The sequence below is a fragment of the Vipera ursinii genome (genome assembly GCF_947247035.1).
Source record: "Vipera ursinii genome assembly, chromosome: 8".
NCBI lineage: Eukaryota > Metazoa > Chordata > Lepidosauria > Squamata > Viperidae > Vipera > Vipera ursinii.
In genome coordinates, this window is record NC_139519.1 from 5,997,895 (window position 1) to 6,015,312 (window position 17,418).

The following is a 17,418-nucleotide window of genomic DNA, read 5'->3' on the forward strand; positions in this document are numbered from 1 at the left end:
AGTTTGCTTGTCAGAAGGTTGCAAAAAGGGGATCCTACGACCCCGGGAGAGCCTGCCACTGTCATAAATGTGAGTCAGTTGCCAAGTGTCCGAATTTTGATCACGCTGCCTACGGTCGTAAGTGTAAAACGCAGTCAGTGCTTTTGTAACTTCAGATGGTCACTAGACCAGGGGTAGGCAACCTTGGCTCTTTTATGACTCGTGGACTTCATCTCCCAGAATTTCCCTTCATCTCCCTAAGCCAGCATGGCTCAGGAATTCTGGGAGTTAAAGTCCACGAGTCATAAAAGAGCCAAGATTGCCTACCCCTGCACTAGATGAACTGTTGCAAGTTGTGGCTGCTGTCGGTAATCATCTGGATTTTTGTAGACCAGATTCGGCAGCTCCAGTTAGGATTATGTGAAAAAGAGTCTGGCTGTGTTCTCCTTCTCCGATGACAAAGTAGCATGCCTGTCCCGCATGGATTTTGAGAGCCCAGAAAGCGTTGCTCCTTTAGGTTAAAGTTCCATAATTGTACCATAATATGCTGGTGGGTGAAAAGGCAGATTTGCAGTGAGCATTTTGCTATGTTCGTGCATATGCATTTTTTTTTACATACATATAGCATGTGAAGGAAGCCACAAGAAAGAAAATCGGCCCAAGGACCTTTGACCGCAATGTACAGCAGAGCAGAGCAAGACATGAACTTGCTGTTCTGGTCAGGCACAACATTTCACAACCCATAAGCCAGCAAAGCTTTTGTCTCACCATGGCAGCCACCCCCATGATCTTTTAGACACCCCTGTAAACCAGGACGGTTCCATTCCTTCATCCTGGGTTTATCTCTCTTCTCTCTTGCAGCTGAAAAATTGCAACACTCAAGAGCAGGGGTCGTCAAACGTGGCCCTTTGATGACTTGTGGACTTCAACTCCCAGAATTCCTCAGCCAGGCACGCGTGCCTGGCTGAGGAATTCTGGGAGTTGAAGTCCACAAGTCATCAAAGGGCCAAGTTTGAAGACCCCTGCTCAAGGGAATCCCAAAGTGGAGAGGAAGTCTTTCAAAATCTCCCCACTGTCTGTGATTGATGAATGATAACACCCTCATGGACCCCATCTTTGCTCTTTGGACCATGCCCTGCGGACACCCCTACTGTCACCTAAGTACAAATAGTCCACAACTTACAACCACAACCACAATTTCCAATGCTAAGCAAGGCAGTTGTTAAGCAGCTTCTGCCCCATTTTTCGGCCTTTCTTGCCACAGCGATTAAGTAAATCACTGCAGTAGTTCAGTTAGCAACTTGGCTGTTATGTGAATCTGGCTTCCCCATGGACTTTGCTTGTGAGGAAGGTTGCAAAAGGTGATCACATGATCCCAGGACACCGCGACCGTCATAAATACGAGCCAGTTGCCAAATGTCCGAATTTTGATCAAGTGACGGTGGGGATGCTGCAAAGGTGGCGAGTGTGAAAGACCGTCGTTGCCATTGTAACATCAAATAGTCACTAAACGAAAGATTGCAAATGGTCTTCAGGGGCAGCAGCTTGCATTTTGCCTCCCTCGCCTGCTTGTGTTTTGGAAGGATGACTCACGGGAGAGAAATTAACAAAGAAAATAAGAAAAAAGGGACAGTGGTTTGGCACTGAATCCAGTTGCTCCGGAAAACCAGCCGGCTCAGCATTCAAAACCCTCAAAGGAAAGCTGTTTTGGGTGAATCAAGAAGAGCCCAGAGAAGGAGCCGGGTGGGGTGAATGCAGTTAGACAACTATCCCAGTCAGTGCAAAAGCCCAGAAAGATGGCATTTTCTTACATTCATAAACTGAAGGAGCTTTAAGACTCTTTGGCTGACTTAAGCCCAAGGTTAAGGAGACCTCAAGCCCCTGTTTGCAAAATATTCTGTGCTCAAAAAGCAATTAAGCAGGCTAATTTAACAGGCTGGGTAGGTTAACAGAAATAACAGAACAATAGATTGCAAGGGACCTTGGAGGTCTTCTAGTTCAACCCCCTTAGCTAGTTAGACACATCGGGCTGTGCCAGGAATAACTTAGCCCCATTCTATCTGAGCAGGTGATACAAATCCAGCCTTTTGTTTTCAGGGCGCAAAGGCCAGCGTGCAACAGTCTTCCCAGAGCAACAAATTCGGGATTTAGAACAAAGCAGAGGCAGCCCCGTGCTGGATTCTGTGGTGCCAGTGAAGGGCGGGTGATGTCCTTAGGCCACGTTGACCAATGGCGCCACCTCCCGCCAATGTGAAGATTCGCATCGGCAGCATGATTCAGAAATGGTGGCTTTGGCACCCTAAGCCAGCGTTAACTCAAACTGCCCCTGGCATTCTGGTCTATGCTCCCAACCCTTTCAGCTCTCTGAAATCACGGGCATCCATTGTGGGTCTGTCCTCAGGTTTGTCCCAAGTTGGGCCAATAGATTGCACAACCCCAAATGCCCAGTCAGAGCAGGCTTCCGGCACTGTTAGTGGCCAACAGACTCAAGAGGCTCAGATACCCAGGGAAGGAATTAAGAGGCTAGCAGCACTGTCTTGTCTCTTTCTCTCTTTTGGTGTTATGCTATCATTTTGTCTTTCCTGCTTTAAAGGAAAGTAAAATGGATATGGTACTTTGTGCAGGGGAGGGAGGGAAGGAGGGGGGGAAAGAAAGAAAGAAAGAAAGAAAGAAAGAAAGAAAGAAAGAAAGAAAGAAAGAAAGAAAGAGGGAGGGAGGGAGGGAGGGAGGGAGGGAGGGAGGAAGGAAGGAAGGAAGGAAGGAAGGAAGGAAGGAAGGAAGGAAGGAAGGAAGGAAGGAAGGAAGGATCCTAGAATTAATAATGCAAGGAATACTAAAATGAATAAAACCAAGTTTCCTTGAAACACACCTCCTGGTGACTTCATGAACACATCCCTGCAGTTTTCTTGGCAACAGAAAAAAAGAAAAGTGGTTTGCCAGTGTCTTTTCTGGAATGTTTTATAAGTCTGATGAAAATCAATCTGGTTAATTTTTATTCCAGCTCCAGAAGAAATAAAGGAGTGTTGAAGCAAATAACTCCAGTGACTTGCAGTCCAAATCCCCACTGAATTGAGAGAAGCAGGGGCAAGGATTCTGGTTCATTTTCCAGTAACTTGGCAATTATTATTATTTTTTGTTTAAAACAAAGAAGTCTTGTTTTAAGAACCAAGTTCTTTAAACAAGAACTTCTTGTTTAAAGAAGACAATCATTGTCTTGGCCACCAGTTCACTTCCTAAGATGCATAATGGAAGAAGTAAGTGGGATCATAATCATAATAGTAAAGTTGGAAGGGACCTTGGAGGTCATCTAGTCCAACCCCCTATACCATTTCAGACAAATGGCTGTCCAGTCTCTTCTTAAAAACTTCCAGTGTTGGAGCATTCACCGCTTCTGGAGGCAGGTTGTTCCACTGGTTAATTGTTCTAACTGTCAGGAAGTTTCTCCTTAGTTCTAGGTTGCTTCTCTCCTTGACTAGTTTCCATCCGTTGCTTCTTGTCCTGCCTTCAGGCGCTTTGGAGAACAGCTTGACTCCCTCTTCTTTGTGGTAGCCCCTGAGATACTGGAGCACAGCTATCATGTCCCCGCTCGTCCTTCTTTTCATTAAACTAGACATACCCAATTCCCGCAGCTTTTCCTTATATGTTTTAGCCTCCAGCCCCCTAATCATCTTTGTTGCTCTTCTCTGTACCCTTCCTAGAGTCTCGACATCTTTTTTACATCGTGGTGACCAAAACTGGATGCAGTATTCCAGGTGTGGCCTTACCAAGGCATTGTAAAGTGGTATTAGTACTTCACCTGATCTTGATTCTATCCCTCTGTTAATGCAGCCTAGCACTGTGTTGGCTTTTTTGGCAGCTGCAGCACACTGCTGGCTCATATTTATTTATTTATTTATTTATTGGGACTTATATGCCGCCCTATCTCCCGAAGGACTCAGGGCGGCTAACAACAATAAAATACAAATAGGATACAAATATTAAGAAGAAATTAAACTATACCTAGCCCCAACTAAAACCAATAAAACATATTTAAGTGATTGTCCACTAGGACTCCGAGATTCCTCTCACAGTTACTACTGTTGAGCAAGGTACCCCCTATACTATACCTGTAGCTTGTTTTTTTTAAAAAATGAAAAAAAGTTTGACCAGGAAAACAAAATATAGTAACCTCTCTCTTTTCTGTCTCACATAAATTATTTGCAGAATTCTTTCACTCTATGAAGAAGGAAAGTCTATCCATTTGTCCATCTGTTTGTCCCTTTTTTGGATAGTGTATGAAAACACCAAGGGAAAAACTCAACCCATCATTAGCAAGAATAAAATTTAACTGTAACTTTAAAAAAAAAATTCCCAAATGTGGCAGTGTCCATAATCACTAGGAGCTGAGAAATCATTTGCATAATTCTAAATTGTACTACCTCTTGCTAAAAGTGAAGAAAGAAAAGGAGTTGTCATATAATCAACCTCATATATCCGCCCCACCCCCAAAAGCTGTATTAAATGTTGCTTCCTGGCATTCTGTGTAAGAGAAGGAACGGCAGAGACTGCGGGAGTGGTGAAAAGAGGGTTCAGCTTGGAATCCCTACATGGCCAAAAACCATTTAGTTCAACTTGCCTTATCTGAATCTAATCAGGTTTTGATCATTACTTGAGCTGCACATAGGCTCTTTAGCAATATATCAGTTTAACTGAACCTTCATGTGTGGTCCTGGCCTTTTGTGCCTAACATGCTAGTTTTCTGCATGTAGAAATGGTAAGAGTTTCCCTCCCCCCCCCCCTTGGAGTAAGCAAACATCCAAATGAAGCTATACAGTATGGGAGAATAACATCCTTGTGGTTCCAGAAGCCAACTTGGCATCATGCAATACAGCAGGGCTGTCCAACTTTGCTGACTTTAAGACGTGTGGGCTTCAACTCTTAGAAAACCCCAGACAGCATGGTCATCTAATTCTGGCAGTATTGCAAAGGACAAGACCTAAATGTTACTCTATTGACTTTCTCCATTCATAACCGGATAGAACTTTTTGACACATGTCTGGTAGCAAAATCCAAAAGTGATTTTAGAGACAAGTTAGCACTCAAGGAGAGAGAAGGGGGGGGAGGAAAGGAGGCAGAGTGGGAGGAGGGAGGGAGGGAGGGAGAAAGAGAGACCCCCTCCTGGTCTTGAGTCTGTTACTGGCTGTTAACTTGCAAGGGCCAGTCCTAGCAAGGCAGTTTCCTACGTTTTCTGATCACTGCTGAGTGGGGCCAACAGATTGATAGGGGAGAGAATTATATTGTGCAGCTTCCTCCGAGCTGCCTAAGAAAGCCCACCTTCAGTGGCCATGATTCAGCAAAGAAAGTTGTTCTGTTGTTAGTAATGGAAAAAGACTTTAGCGCCACTTTAGTTGGCATTTAGCTGCCGGTCAGGGCACCGACTTATTTCACAGGCTGGAAGATCTACTGATACGGTCAGATTTTATCCCCCCTGCCACATACTGCAATCGTATGGCTTGACCTAAAAACCTTTGATGCATCTCCTTGAGTACCTAGACTTAAAAGATGTTGGACAAATTGTATAAAAATAAACAGGGCTCTCCAGGACGACCCTAATGCATGTTGCCCCTTTTCTGTCTGCAATGGTATCAGCTTTCCTGCTTGAGAGGGGGTTGGACTAGAAGACCTCTTGGGTCCCTTCCAAGTCCGTTATCTCTTCACAGCACCAGATACCTCGGCTGCCAGCAGCTTGCTAAAGACTCGGTCCTCTTTTCCACCTGGTAAGAAGGCGTTCAATGAAGATAAGCTATCTAATTGAAACCAGATGGCCAAAGGGATCTCAAAAGCCCAGAAGTGTTTACATGCCAGGGATCTAGTTTGGTAAACAGAGGAAGCAGCTAGAGAAAAGACACCAACATTGTCCCCTGCCCCCCCTTACCAAAAGTCTTCCAACCTGAAAGTCGGTTGGCTAATGAAGCTTTTCCACTAAGGGGTCTGTAACCTATAGCTGGCTGAGGAATTCTGGGAGCTGAAGTCCACTAGTCTTAAAGTTGTCAAAGGTTGCAGACCCCTGCACTAAGAGGATCCATCCTATAAAATATAACCAGGACCCAAACAAGATCACCTCCATCCACATTGCCACAATCCTAGTATATTCAGTTTGGCTATGGCTCTACCTAGTCAAGAGTCTCGCCAGATGAAAGGTATAACCTTCTAGCCTACTACAGATAGTTCTCGACTTATAACAATTTGTTTAGCAACCATTGTTGCTGGGGGGAAAAGTGATCTTTGGGTGTTTTTCACACCTACGACTGTTGCAGCACTCCGGTGGTCAAGTGATCAAAATACAGGTGCTCCGCAACTGGCAGGTATTTATGAGGGCTGCAGCATCCTGGAATTACACCATGGCCCTTTGCAGCCCTCCCAGCCCGTTTCCAATAAGCAAAGTCGTTCAACGATCACACAATTCACATAACAACCATAAGGGTTCGCTTACATTCGGACGCTTGGCAACTGGGTCGTCTTTAATGACCATTGCAGTGTTCCGGGGTCATGTGACCCTGTTTTGCGACCTTCTCATAAGCAAACTCAATGGGGAAGCCAGATCTACTTAACAACTACAGTGATTCATTTAGCAGCTGTGGCAAGAAAGGTGGTAAAATGGGGCAAAACTCAGTTAGCATCTCGCTTGTGAACGGAAACTTGGGGCTCAGTCATGGTCGTAAGTCGAGGACTATCGGTAGATATATCCCGAGATATTCTAGGTTGTGGCTAACCTGGATCCCTTACTCGCCCCCTCTCCCATCCAGCCTGGGACTGCACAGCCTCGTAATCTGGGTGTCAATGCTGCTAATGTCAGATGTTTTTGCATTGACAACAGATGGAAATGTAGCCATCTTTTTTCTTTCCCTTTTAGATGATACTGGGAGTGGGGGATGTGAATGAGAGTCCAGCTAGACATAACAACACTAAACGTAGCGTGAGAATCAAGGTTACTGAGCCCAGAGCTGATAAAGAATTGGCGGGCTGGAGAGCTGGAGAGGAAGCCTGCGCTTCAAGCTAATTGGGGAATGTGATTTACAATGGTTAATTGGAAGAGGGAATTGTGCTTTGATACTAGATGCCCAGGGGAGGGGAATTCAGTTTTTGGCTTCGATTTTGTGAGTGCCGATATTATGCTACTCGAATAAAAGATCCTTTAAGGTAAACAATGCCTTGAAGTTCTTTTGAAGAGTTTCATCTTTCACCCTGGGCTCCTGTGTGATGGACGGTTCTGCCTGCTCTTGGGACAGCTCTGCCCAAACTCCCCTCCTCTCTTCTCGAAGTGCCCACTGCACTATAGGGCATCCTGGAGCTATTTAAGTCCATCTGAATCGGTCTATCAGCACTGCACTTAATTCCAGCTGAGGCCCACACATCTTCAGGCTGCCAAAAGGGAGAGACGCTGTCCTAAATGGTTACTCTCGTTGCATAGTTTCACTCAATCTTCTTCCACCCTCACCTTTCTGCTCTTGTTGAGGATGGTGGGCAGTTGTGGAACACTACCTCAGTCTGTGCCCACCTTGAGTCAAGCAAGGTCCTAAAGAAGGGTGACAAGCCTGATGTTGAATGACTGGTTTTCTTGTAAGAATCTTTTTAAAGGGCTAGAGGGGGTAAAGAGTGTGTAGGAATAAAGGGAGATGTTTGGGAGACCTCATGAGTTTTGCCCAGGGGTCCTTGATACCTAACCTTGACATTCCCACTCTTTCTCTTTTCAAGGTCATGCAAATGGGGCTCCCTCCCTTTTTTACAACTCTGTGAGATAGGTTGGGCAAAGAGATGGCAAACAACTGGTAATCACCTCGGGAACTTTATGACTGACTGAGGAATAACTGAATCGTAGTTATCTTGGTCCCAATCCAACTCTGCACTGGTGCCCAGCAGTTGGAATTCCAAGGCCGAGACCATCTGGTGCAGCATATGGCCTATGGCTGATAGTCATTAATAGCTTATGAGTTCTCCAATTCCCTTTAAAGCAGTCCCTGCTTGGCAACTATCACAAGATCTTGGACACTGAGTTCCATGATGAACTCTTCAAGGTAGGTGTAGGAGAAGGAGTGGCAGAACCTGGAGGCAGAATCAAAAGAGGGATCAGCCTAGGACCCCTAGTAGCCACCAGCGGAGTAAGTCCAACCCTCCCTGAACTCCATTAACCCTTGTCTAACTCCAAGCGGGTGCTAACCATTCCTGCGTACAGGCTTTCTAGCAATGTTAGTTTAACTGGACTTTCAACCATGGACCTGGTTGGTGGGTCAACCTAGAAACGCAATGCCCTGTGCGTCAGTACTACTTTTATTGTAAAGCCATGGTAACAGAATCTTGCAAGTCTGAATGCATTCCCCACCCCCACCCCCAATTATTTATGTCAGCACTAGGGAGAGTTTTGCTGAGATGTTTACTTGAATAACAGAGTTGGAAGGGACCTTGGAGGTCTTCTAGTCCCACCCTCTGCTCAAGCGGGAGACTTACACCATTCCAGACAAATAGCTATCCAGTCTCTTCTTAAAGACACCAGTCTCCAGTGTTGGAGCACCCACAACTTCTGAAGGCAAACTGTTCCACTGGTTAATTGTTTTCACTGTTAGGAAATTTCTCCTTAGTTCTAGGTTGCTTTCTCTTGATTAGCTTCCATCCATTGTTTCTTGACCTGCCTTCTGATGCTTTGGAAAATAGTTTGCCCTCCTCCTCTTTGTAGCAGCCCATCAAACATTGGAATCAACTGCTATCATGTCACCTCTAGTCCTTTTCACTAGACTAGACATAACCAATTCCTGAAAGTGTTCTTCATATGTTTTAGCCTCCAGCCCCCTAATCATCTTTGTTGCTCTTCTCTGATATTCTTTCCAGAGTCTCAACATTTTTTTTTATAATACAGTGACCAAAACTGGATGCAGCACTCTAAGGGTGGTCTTACCAAGGTCATGCAGGGCTTTAAAGTTGACAATCAGTGTGATAAATTCTCCTTTAGTTCTTCTCTGGATGCGTCCCCAGGCTATCTTTCATGCCGAGGAAGCAACTGTCCTCAAATTGTTCAGCTACTTGCTTTCGTCATGCTGTCAAACCAAAACCGTGTGGCTCTCCACCAGCATAACAGAGAATTTGGCAAATGTAACAGATAAGCAAGATAAACAAAAGACCGAATAAGCCGCTGCCTGATCTTGGCCAGACCTTCCTTTCTCCAGTTTTGATATGCAGGATGGAAAGGAAGCTTCCAGTGGCCACAGCTTTCCCCGCCCTGGCCTCCTTCATATTTCATTTATTTCCTTATTAAAACATTGAGCACGCATTTCAATCAAAGGAAACTCAGGTGCAATGGGACTGCAAAGCCCATCATTCTTAGCCAGAATGCCGTAGTTCACATGGCCAAATTTTCTCCTGTAATTGACATCTCTGCAAGAAGCTGCATCAATTAAATATCACAACGGAAGTGCTGGGTAATTTCATTTTGTCAATCTTTTGTTTCTCTGCATCTTAAAAGTGGAAGGAATTACCTTATCCACATTAGGAGAATAACTTATCAAAAAGATCACAAACCCAGCGAATGGATCTTGGAAAAAATGTTCACTACGTTCAAGGGCGTTGTCACCCTCCGTTGTGCATTTTTGAAGCACAAGTGCAATCTAGGCAGCATTTGTTCTATGAATGAAACAAATGGGTTTTGTTAACCCAGATTTAGGGTTTCCTGTGTTGGGCAGTTCAGCCACCGGGTGCATTCACAGAACACACTTAACCAGGTCAGTGAAGAACTAACAGGAACCTCGTCAGCCCTGATGAAATATAAAAAGGTAAAGGTAAAGGTTCCCCCGCACATGCGTGCTAGTCGTTTCCGACTCTAGGGGCTGATGCTCATCTCCGTTTCAAAGCCGAAGACCCAGCGCTTGTCCGAGGACGTCTCCGTGGTCATGTGGCCGGCATGACTAGACGCCAAAGGCGCACGGAACGCTGTTACCTTCCCACCGTAGTGGTCCCTATTTTTCTACTTGCATTTTTTACGTGCTTTCGAACTGCTAGGTTGGCAGAAGCTGGGACGAGTAACAGGCGCTCACTCTGTTACGCGGCACTCGGGATATAACAAGATGTTAAAAAAAAATTGTGGCTCATTGTGCTGTGCAAACCAAATCTTGGGGCTTTGTTTGATTTTTGCTTTGGCTTAGAATACAGTACATTGTACGAATCCAGAAAACACATGAGCCAGCTGTGTGAAAGCACACAGAGGCGAGCTTGTTGTCTCCCCCTTTTTATTGTTTCCATTCCAGCAAAACTTTGGAAACAAATGATGCAAAGGGGCTTGGGGTCCTGTCTATCTGTCCATCCCACAACAGGATAATGTTCTGAAAGCAAGAACAGAACTGCCACCAAATTTGATGGGTGGAAGAAATCAATGACAGGTCAAGCTTGAAAGCTGTCAGGAGAAATGCAGAGAAAAACATTTTAAAAAATTCTCCCAGGCATCCCTCCTTGGGGAGCAATAGTTCATAAGGCTGCCTCAACTGCTCCACATTTCTTCCTGGTCACGTAATCCAGAGGAAAACTATTATTAATAATGAGAAAGAATCCTCAAAGCTCACTGGTTAAAGTCACTTTTCAGGCCCAGGAGTGATACGCCTTCTGCCAAATAAAATAAATCCTCCCTTTCACCTTTTTCCATTATATATGAGAACAGAATCTTGAGCACCCTTCAAACTTCTTAAGGAAAACTATTTCTTTAGGGATCGAATTTAATCTCTTTTTATTCCCCTCTTGACTTCCCACTTGACATTCTACCATTTGTCTAAGTAGACGTTCTGGTTTCCTGACATAGTAACAGCAAAAGAGAGTTGGAAGGGACTTTGGAGGTCCTCTAGTCCAACCCTCTGCTCCAGCAAGAGACTCTATAACCATTCAGACAAACAGCTGTCTTCTTGAAAACCTCCAGGGTTGGACTCCTACAATTTCCAGAGGTAAACCTTTCCACTGATTAATTGTTCTCAGTGTCAGGAAATTTCTCTTTAGTTCTAGACTGGACCTCTCCTTAACAGGTTTCTACCTGTTACTTCTTGTCCTGCCCTCAGGTATTTTGGAGAATACTTGCCCCCCCCCCCGAATCCTGTCAGAGCCCCTCGCTGGAAGATAGTAATCATGTCATCCCAGTTCTTCTCTTTGTTAGACTAAGCCAGGGGTAGGCAACCTCGGCTCTTTTATGACTCATGGACTTCAACTCCCAGAATTCCTGAGTCAGCGTAGTTACGCTGACTCAGGAATTCTGGGAGTTGAAGTCCATGAGTCATAAAAGAGCCGAGGTTGCCTACCCCTGGACTAGACAGATCCAGCTCCTGCAACCGTTCATCGTATGTTTTAGCCTCCGCAGTTTTATCCAACAAATTATTTTAAATAATTTGGGATTCTTGAGATATTACGGGCTATAAGTCTCACCTGGCTAGGGATGAATATGAATTAAATTAACATAAAAAACCCCATGTCATACAGAGAGTTCCCAGGATTAGGGATTTGAACCGGCTTTCCCTATCTTCTATTCATATGCTTATATGATTTACACAACTCATGGAACTCAAACCATGGAACATTCTAGCCCTATATAATATATTCAACCAGTCCTTGTGATTAATTTATGCTTGTGTTGTGCAAATTCAGAATTCAATAAATTACAGTTCGCTGTGAATAAATTTTTCTAATTATGAGGTGCTTCTTGCCACTCCTGGTTTGTAGGTTGGTTAGTTGGCTGACTTACTTTCTACAAAAGATTTATTTCAAGTCTGGGATTGGTATGAGTTTCACGCAGGAACAAAGAAGAGTTTAGAAGAAATGTATGGAACAGAATACTGAATACAGTAACTCGGTGATTCTTATTTTCTTCCTTCTGGAGACCAACTGATTGTGTCAGAGAATGATTAAGACCGCCGTTCCTGAGTTGATTTCTTTTGCAATCGGAACTCACTGGGACAGTTGTAAAAGGATTTGGAGGGGACATTGCATCAATCCCTTTTTTATTGGCAGTCAATGTAGGTCACACTTACAGGAAATACAGAATCATATTTCTTCCAGGGCTGAAAGATGCCTTTTGGAGAACCACCTGTTCTCACAGCCAGTTTGGTCTACTGCAGGGATAGGCAACCTTGGCTCTTTTTATGGCTCATGGACTTCAACTCCCAGAATTCCTGAGCCAGCCAGGAATTCTGGGACTTGAAGTCCACGAGTCGTAAAAGAGCCAAGATTGCCTACCCACTGCTCTAGTGGTTAAGGCATTCGGCCAGAAACCAGGAGACGGTGAGTTCTAGTCCTGCCTTAGGCACAAAAGCTAGCCGGGTGACTTTGGGGCCAGTTGCTCTCTCTCAGCCCAACCCACCTCACAGAGGAAAAGAGGAGGAGGAAGGTATATTATTTGCATTCAGCATCTTTGAGTTACTTACAAAGTAATAGAGATGGAATAAAAATCAATCAACCAAACGAATAAATATACATACTCTGAACACTCTCCTGTTTCTATAATCTCTCTAGTGCTTTTTCCAAGTCCTTTCTCTTCTTTTTGGGCAGTGGCAGTCGCAAACACACCTGCACAAAATGCCTGCTATTTTGAAAAAGACCTATATAGGGATGAACCTGGCAACTGTGCCAACAAATGGGCCACTTGGCTGGTTTAAGGGTCCCAAACTCTTTTTTTTTCTTTTCAGATGTGTTAGTCTTTATCGCCTACCCACTCCAGCTTTTACCACTGAATCCAGAAAGCCTTGGGCAGGAGAGGCAGCATTCATCTCCCTCCCTTGTGATAGGCAGCCAAATCTGTGATTATCCCACATGCTTAACCAGATCAAGTGAAGGTGCTAATTATGGCCCTGGTTTAGGTTCTAGGTCAGGGGTTTCCAGCCTTTAAGACTCCCAGAATTCCCCAGCCAGCTCTGAACCTGGAGGTCTAGAGTACATTTCATGTCCCAAATCTGCCTTTCATCAGCCTGATGCCTTCTAGACGAATTTGGGGTTGGGGAGTTCAGTCCCTTAAAAACCTGTGAAGGCCAGCGGCTGGTTCTGAGAGTTGCAGATACAACCCATTTGCAGAGTAGCAGTTTGGCATAAGATTGTGCTAGGCTAGAGGTGTCCGACCTTGACAGCTTTAAGGCCTGTGGACTTCAGCTTCCAGAATTCCCCAGCCAGTACGGACAAGATCGGACAGCCTTGTTCTAGGTTTTGCATGCTGCATCCACCCCACCTATTCCATTCATTTAAGACCGGATGAATTGGGCACATCTAAACAATGGTGTGCTTCCCTTAACTTTACTTCCTTTAGCGCACGCCTGGTTTGTCAGTGACACCCGTTGGCGGCCAGAGGAGGAGAAGAAAGGGCATCAGCTATCCTATTGCACCTGCCATCCGTCTGAGCTCTGAGGCAGAGAAAGGAAGCGCCCCCATTTTTGGAGGAAAGGACACCCGCAAGCGAAACCTAACCCAACCTCAGATGCCCCACGTTCCGTTTATTTTTTTTAAATTTTTTTAAAATTTTAATTCCATTTATACCCCGCCCTTCTCCGAAGACTCAGGGCGGCTTACAAGCTTAGCAGTAGCCTTCATTCTATGTATATGCCTGCTTGTTAGGGCTTTCACACACACATCCCCAAGCGGCATTATTACAAAGTCAGCTTAATTGCCCCCAACAATCTGGGTCCTCATTTTACCTACCTGGGAAGCATGGAAGGCTGAGTCAACCTTGAGCCTGGTGGGACTCGAACCTACACTAATTGCAGGCAGCTGGTGCTACTTAAGGAGGCATCAGCCCACTGCTCCACCAAAGGCTCTTATAATTGTTTGCCTGCAGTTCGCACTCTCCCATCGCCCAGACAACGCACGGCGCTAACCCGAATCGCAAGCTTGTTCCTCCCACCCTCCACAGCCGGGAACGAGGCTCGGGGCTTTTCAGGCCCGAGGTGGCAAGCTAGAGACGACCCATCCCCGATCCCTCCCTCCCTCCCTCTCTTTCTTTCTGCCCGGACCCGGGTTGCAAAGCAGCCGGCGCGCAACAGCCCTTACCTGCCCTTCCGCCGAGGATGCCTCCGCTCAAGCCGGCTGGCTGGCTGCGGGAGCTCGGATGCTGCAGCTCAGCCGGGCTCCGGCTTAAAAGCCTGCCGCCGGAGGGCGGGGGCTGTGCGAAGGGGCGGGCCTGGCGCAGTCCGGGCGGCGGGAGTGGGCGGGGGGCTCAGCCAGGCGGGCCACGCCGGGAAGTCGGGCGGCGGCCCCCGCAGGGCACCTGGGCGCGCCGGCGAGAGATCCCGGGGAAGCGGCTGGACGCAGGGAGCGCGAGCCGAGAGTGGGTCGAGGTCCTCGGAGGCTTCCTTCCTTCCTGCCGCCCTTTCCCCGAATTCCCGAGGATGGGACGAGATTTTACAGGGGTCTTCAAACTTGGCCCTTTGATGACTTGTGGACTTCAACTCCCAGAATTCCTCAGCCAGCTTTGCTGGCTGAGGAATTCTGGGAGTTGAAGTCCACAAGTCATCAAAGGGCCAAGTTTGAAGACCCCTGGACGAGAAGAAAGGGACGGAAGCTGAATCCGAGAGGGATCCAGCCTAGGATGAAGGAGACGTTTCCTGACCCTGAGGAATATTGATCAGTGGAACGCCTTGCCCCCAGAAGCTGTAGTAGGTGCTCCACCACTGGAGATTTTTAAGACGGGACGGAGTCCTTGTACCATTTCAGACCAACGATATCATCATCATCATCATCATCATCATCATCATCATCATCAAGTTGGAAGGGACCTTGGAGGTCATGAGCCTTGGTGGAGCAATGGGCTAATGCCTCCTTAAGTAACACCAGCTGCCTGCAATTAGTGCAGGTTCGCATCCCACCAGGCTCAAGGTTGACTCAGCCTTCCATCCTTCCCAGGTAGGTAAAATGAGGACCCAGATTGTTGGGGGCAATTAAGCTGACTTTGTAATAATGCCGCTTGGGGGGTGGGTGAAAGCCCTAACAAGCAGGCATATGCATAGAATGAAGGCTACTGTTAAGCTTGTAAGCCACCCTGAGTCTTCGGAGAAGGGTGGGATATAAATGTAATAAAAATCTAGTCCAACCTCCTGTTCAGGCAGGAAACCCTATACCATTTGAGACAAATGGCTGTCCAGTCTCTTCTTAAAAACCTCCAGTGTCGGAGCAATCACCGCTTTTGGAGACAGGTTGTTCCACTGCTTGCTTAATTGTTCTAAAAGTCAGGAAGTTTCTCCTTAGTTCCAGGTTAAGAACTTCCAATCTGTGGAGATTCTCAAACATCAGGTCATGGCTGTCCCAAAGGTGGTGTTTCTCCCCCCCCCCCCAAAGGCAACAGGACTTTCTTGGTATTTTCTTTGAAAATGTTTTGCTTCTCACCCAAGAAGCTTCTTCAGTTCGGTATAAAGACTCTTTCCTTGGGCAGAGGGTTGGACTAGTTGACCTCCAAGTTCCCTTCCAACTGTACATAAATAAATGAGTATCAATGCTGTTTCCTCCATCTAGAGGAGCCCAGGGTGACGGTCAAGGGCCATCACCCTGGGCTTTGCAGAATACACCACGAAGGGGCACTTGTCAAACAAATCCTGGACAGGCTTTTACAGAATTCTATTGCAGGATGTGTGTGTGCGCGCGCACACGCTTCATTTTTAAAACAAATTGTGATAAGTGACAGGCTCATCATTCCTCCTGGTATAACTTGCATGGAGATGCATGTGCAATTGATTTGTGCTTTAGATTGCAAGCCGCCCTGAGTCTTCGGAGAAGGGCAGGATATAAATGGGATTTTTTTAAAAAATGCACTTTTTAGAGAGCCAAAAGTAAAAAGTACAAAAAAAAAGCAAAAAGCAAGGTGGACAAATGGGAAGCTCTTCATCTGGAGGCTTTCGAGCACAACTGTGGCTTTTGCAATCTGGGTGTAGACTTTCCAATCAACTTTATGCTTTGACCAGAAACATCAGCTCCTGTCAAATGGAACGAATCCTGTGGAGTCCTCTGAGCTGGGGGGAGCCACCTGCACACCGCCAAGCAAATGAGCCAGGGTTGCAGGTCCTCTCCATCCAAAGAGGTCATTTAAGGCTTTTAAGCAACCTATTGTGTGAGTCCAGGAGAGCTCTGATTACTAAACTGAAATAAAATATTAAACGTTGCTTTTAAATTCCAGCTTCTGCAAGGCTGTGGGTTGACACATAAGCTAAAGCCGCAGCACTTAAAGTGCTGTTAGTGATCAGAGAAAGCAAAAAAAGGATGTTTTATCACATTGTATAAATGTGCTCAACATGGTTTAAGAGTGATTTTTTTTATTTTCCTCAGCTTCTGTTTTTCTCAAGATAAAATGCTAAGTTACTCAACTGCTGGCTTTTAATCAACAGTGCAAAGTTTTCCCCCCAGATGTTGACATCCAATTCCATGAAGTGAATGGAATTATTTTGGGATGGCTAGTCAGTAGAGCAGCAAGTACACAAGTATTGCATTATTGTGATACTAGTTTGTAAGACTTGAGTGTATCTTCATAAGCTAAACCATCTATTTTCCAAAACAATAGCTAAATTTACCAGATATAACAAGCTAAAACCAGATCGCTACATTATAGCTTAAAATGCTTTCATGAGATGAATCTAGATGCAAATGATTTAAACACATTAACTGGGTTAAGGAAGACCTAGCATGTTGTGCAAACACTCCAACCCAGTAATCTCAAGGTTTATGGAGGGTTAGTTTTAGTTTCAGCCATGGGCAAGTGAACAGGGCTGAAAATCTATTAGAAGAATACCTTCTACTGACTTCCTAGAACGACCCCATTACAGAGACCCTTCTAGGAACTCTTTCTCTCTATGTTACTTTTCACTCCCTAGTTCAGTGATGCATCATAGCAAAACTGCGCCAACCCCATTGCTGGCAATGGCAAAAAAGTCACAATACATCGCGACATGTCACGTGACATTGTGAGTTTGACACCCCTGCCCTAGCTGAAAAAGCCAGTCACTCCTAAGCCACACTGGAGGAAGAAGAGTGTGTGTGTGTGTGTGCATTAAGGGTCAAAGGGGATGGCGGCAGATAAGTGTCTGGAAGTGCAATCAATAATTGGATCTCCGTGACCTATTTTCAATATATACTTTTGGACCATGGCAGTAGGTGACCATTATTCTCACTGCCTTTGCTGTAGATGAATATGTGATAGGTTATCCGCATTTGATTGAGTCACCCCTGTTCACCTGCTGGATAAATGTTTATCCCAGGGTCAATATTTATCCCAGGTTAGTGGCAGACTGGGTTAGTTGTGTTGTTTGAACAATTATAATATGGAGCTTCCACTTTTATGTATTTTTATAGCCACTCGCTCCTCTGCCAATGTAGCTGCTCTTGCTTTCTCAGATAAGAAACTAAGAAGAAAATTCTGTGGGCCATAAACTGCTGTACTGGAGAAAAGGTTGACAGACCTTCCACTTTTCTTTC

The 17,418-nt window shown here is 45.5% G+C and overlaps 1 protein-coding gene across 2 annotated transcripts in view; it reads right to left on the minus strand.

Annotated features, from left to right (window-relative positions):
• The window catches only part of PLAT (plasminogen activator, tissue type), a 36,402-nt gene extending 22,350 nt beyond the window's left edge, over nt 1-14,052 (minus strand). The window contains exon 1 of one of the 2 annotated variants that reach the window (XM_083368339.1): nt 14,011-14,052. Coding sequence is in view for 1 of the 2 variants with exons in the window: in XM_083368338.1 (XP_083224464.1) it covers nt 8,909-8,917 (9 nt within the window). In the remaining variant the exon portion in view is untranslated. Of the gene's footprint in view, nt 1-8,908; nt 9,435-14,010 lie in introns of those variants that run through there. The other variant, XM_083368338.1, reaches the window with a different exon arrangement.
• Between the last annotated feature and the right edge of the window lie 3,366 nt (nt 14,053-17,418).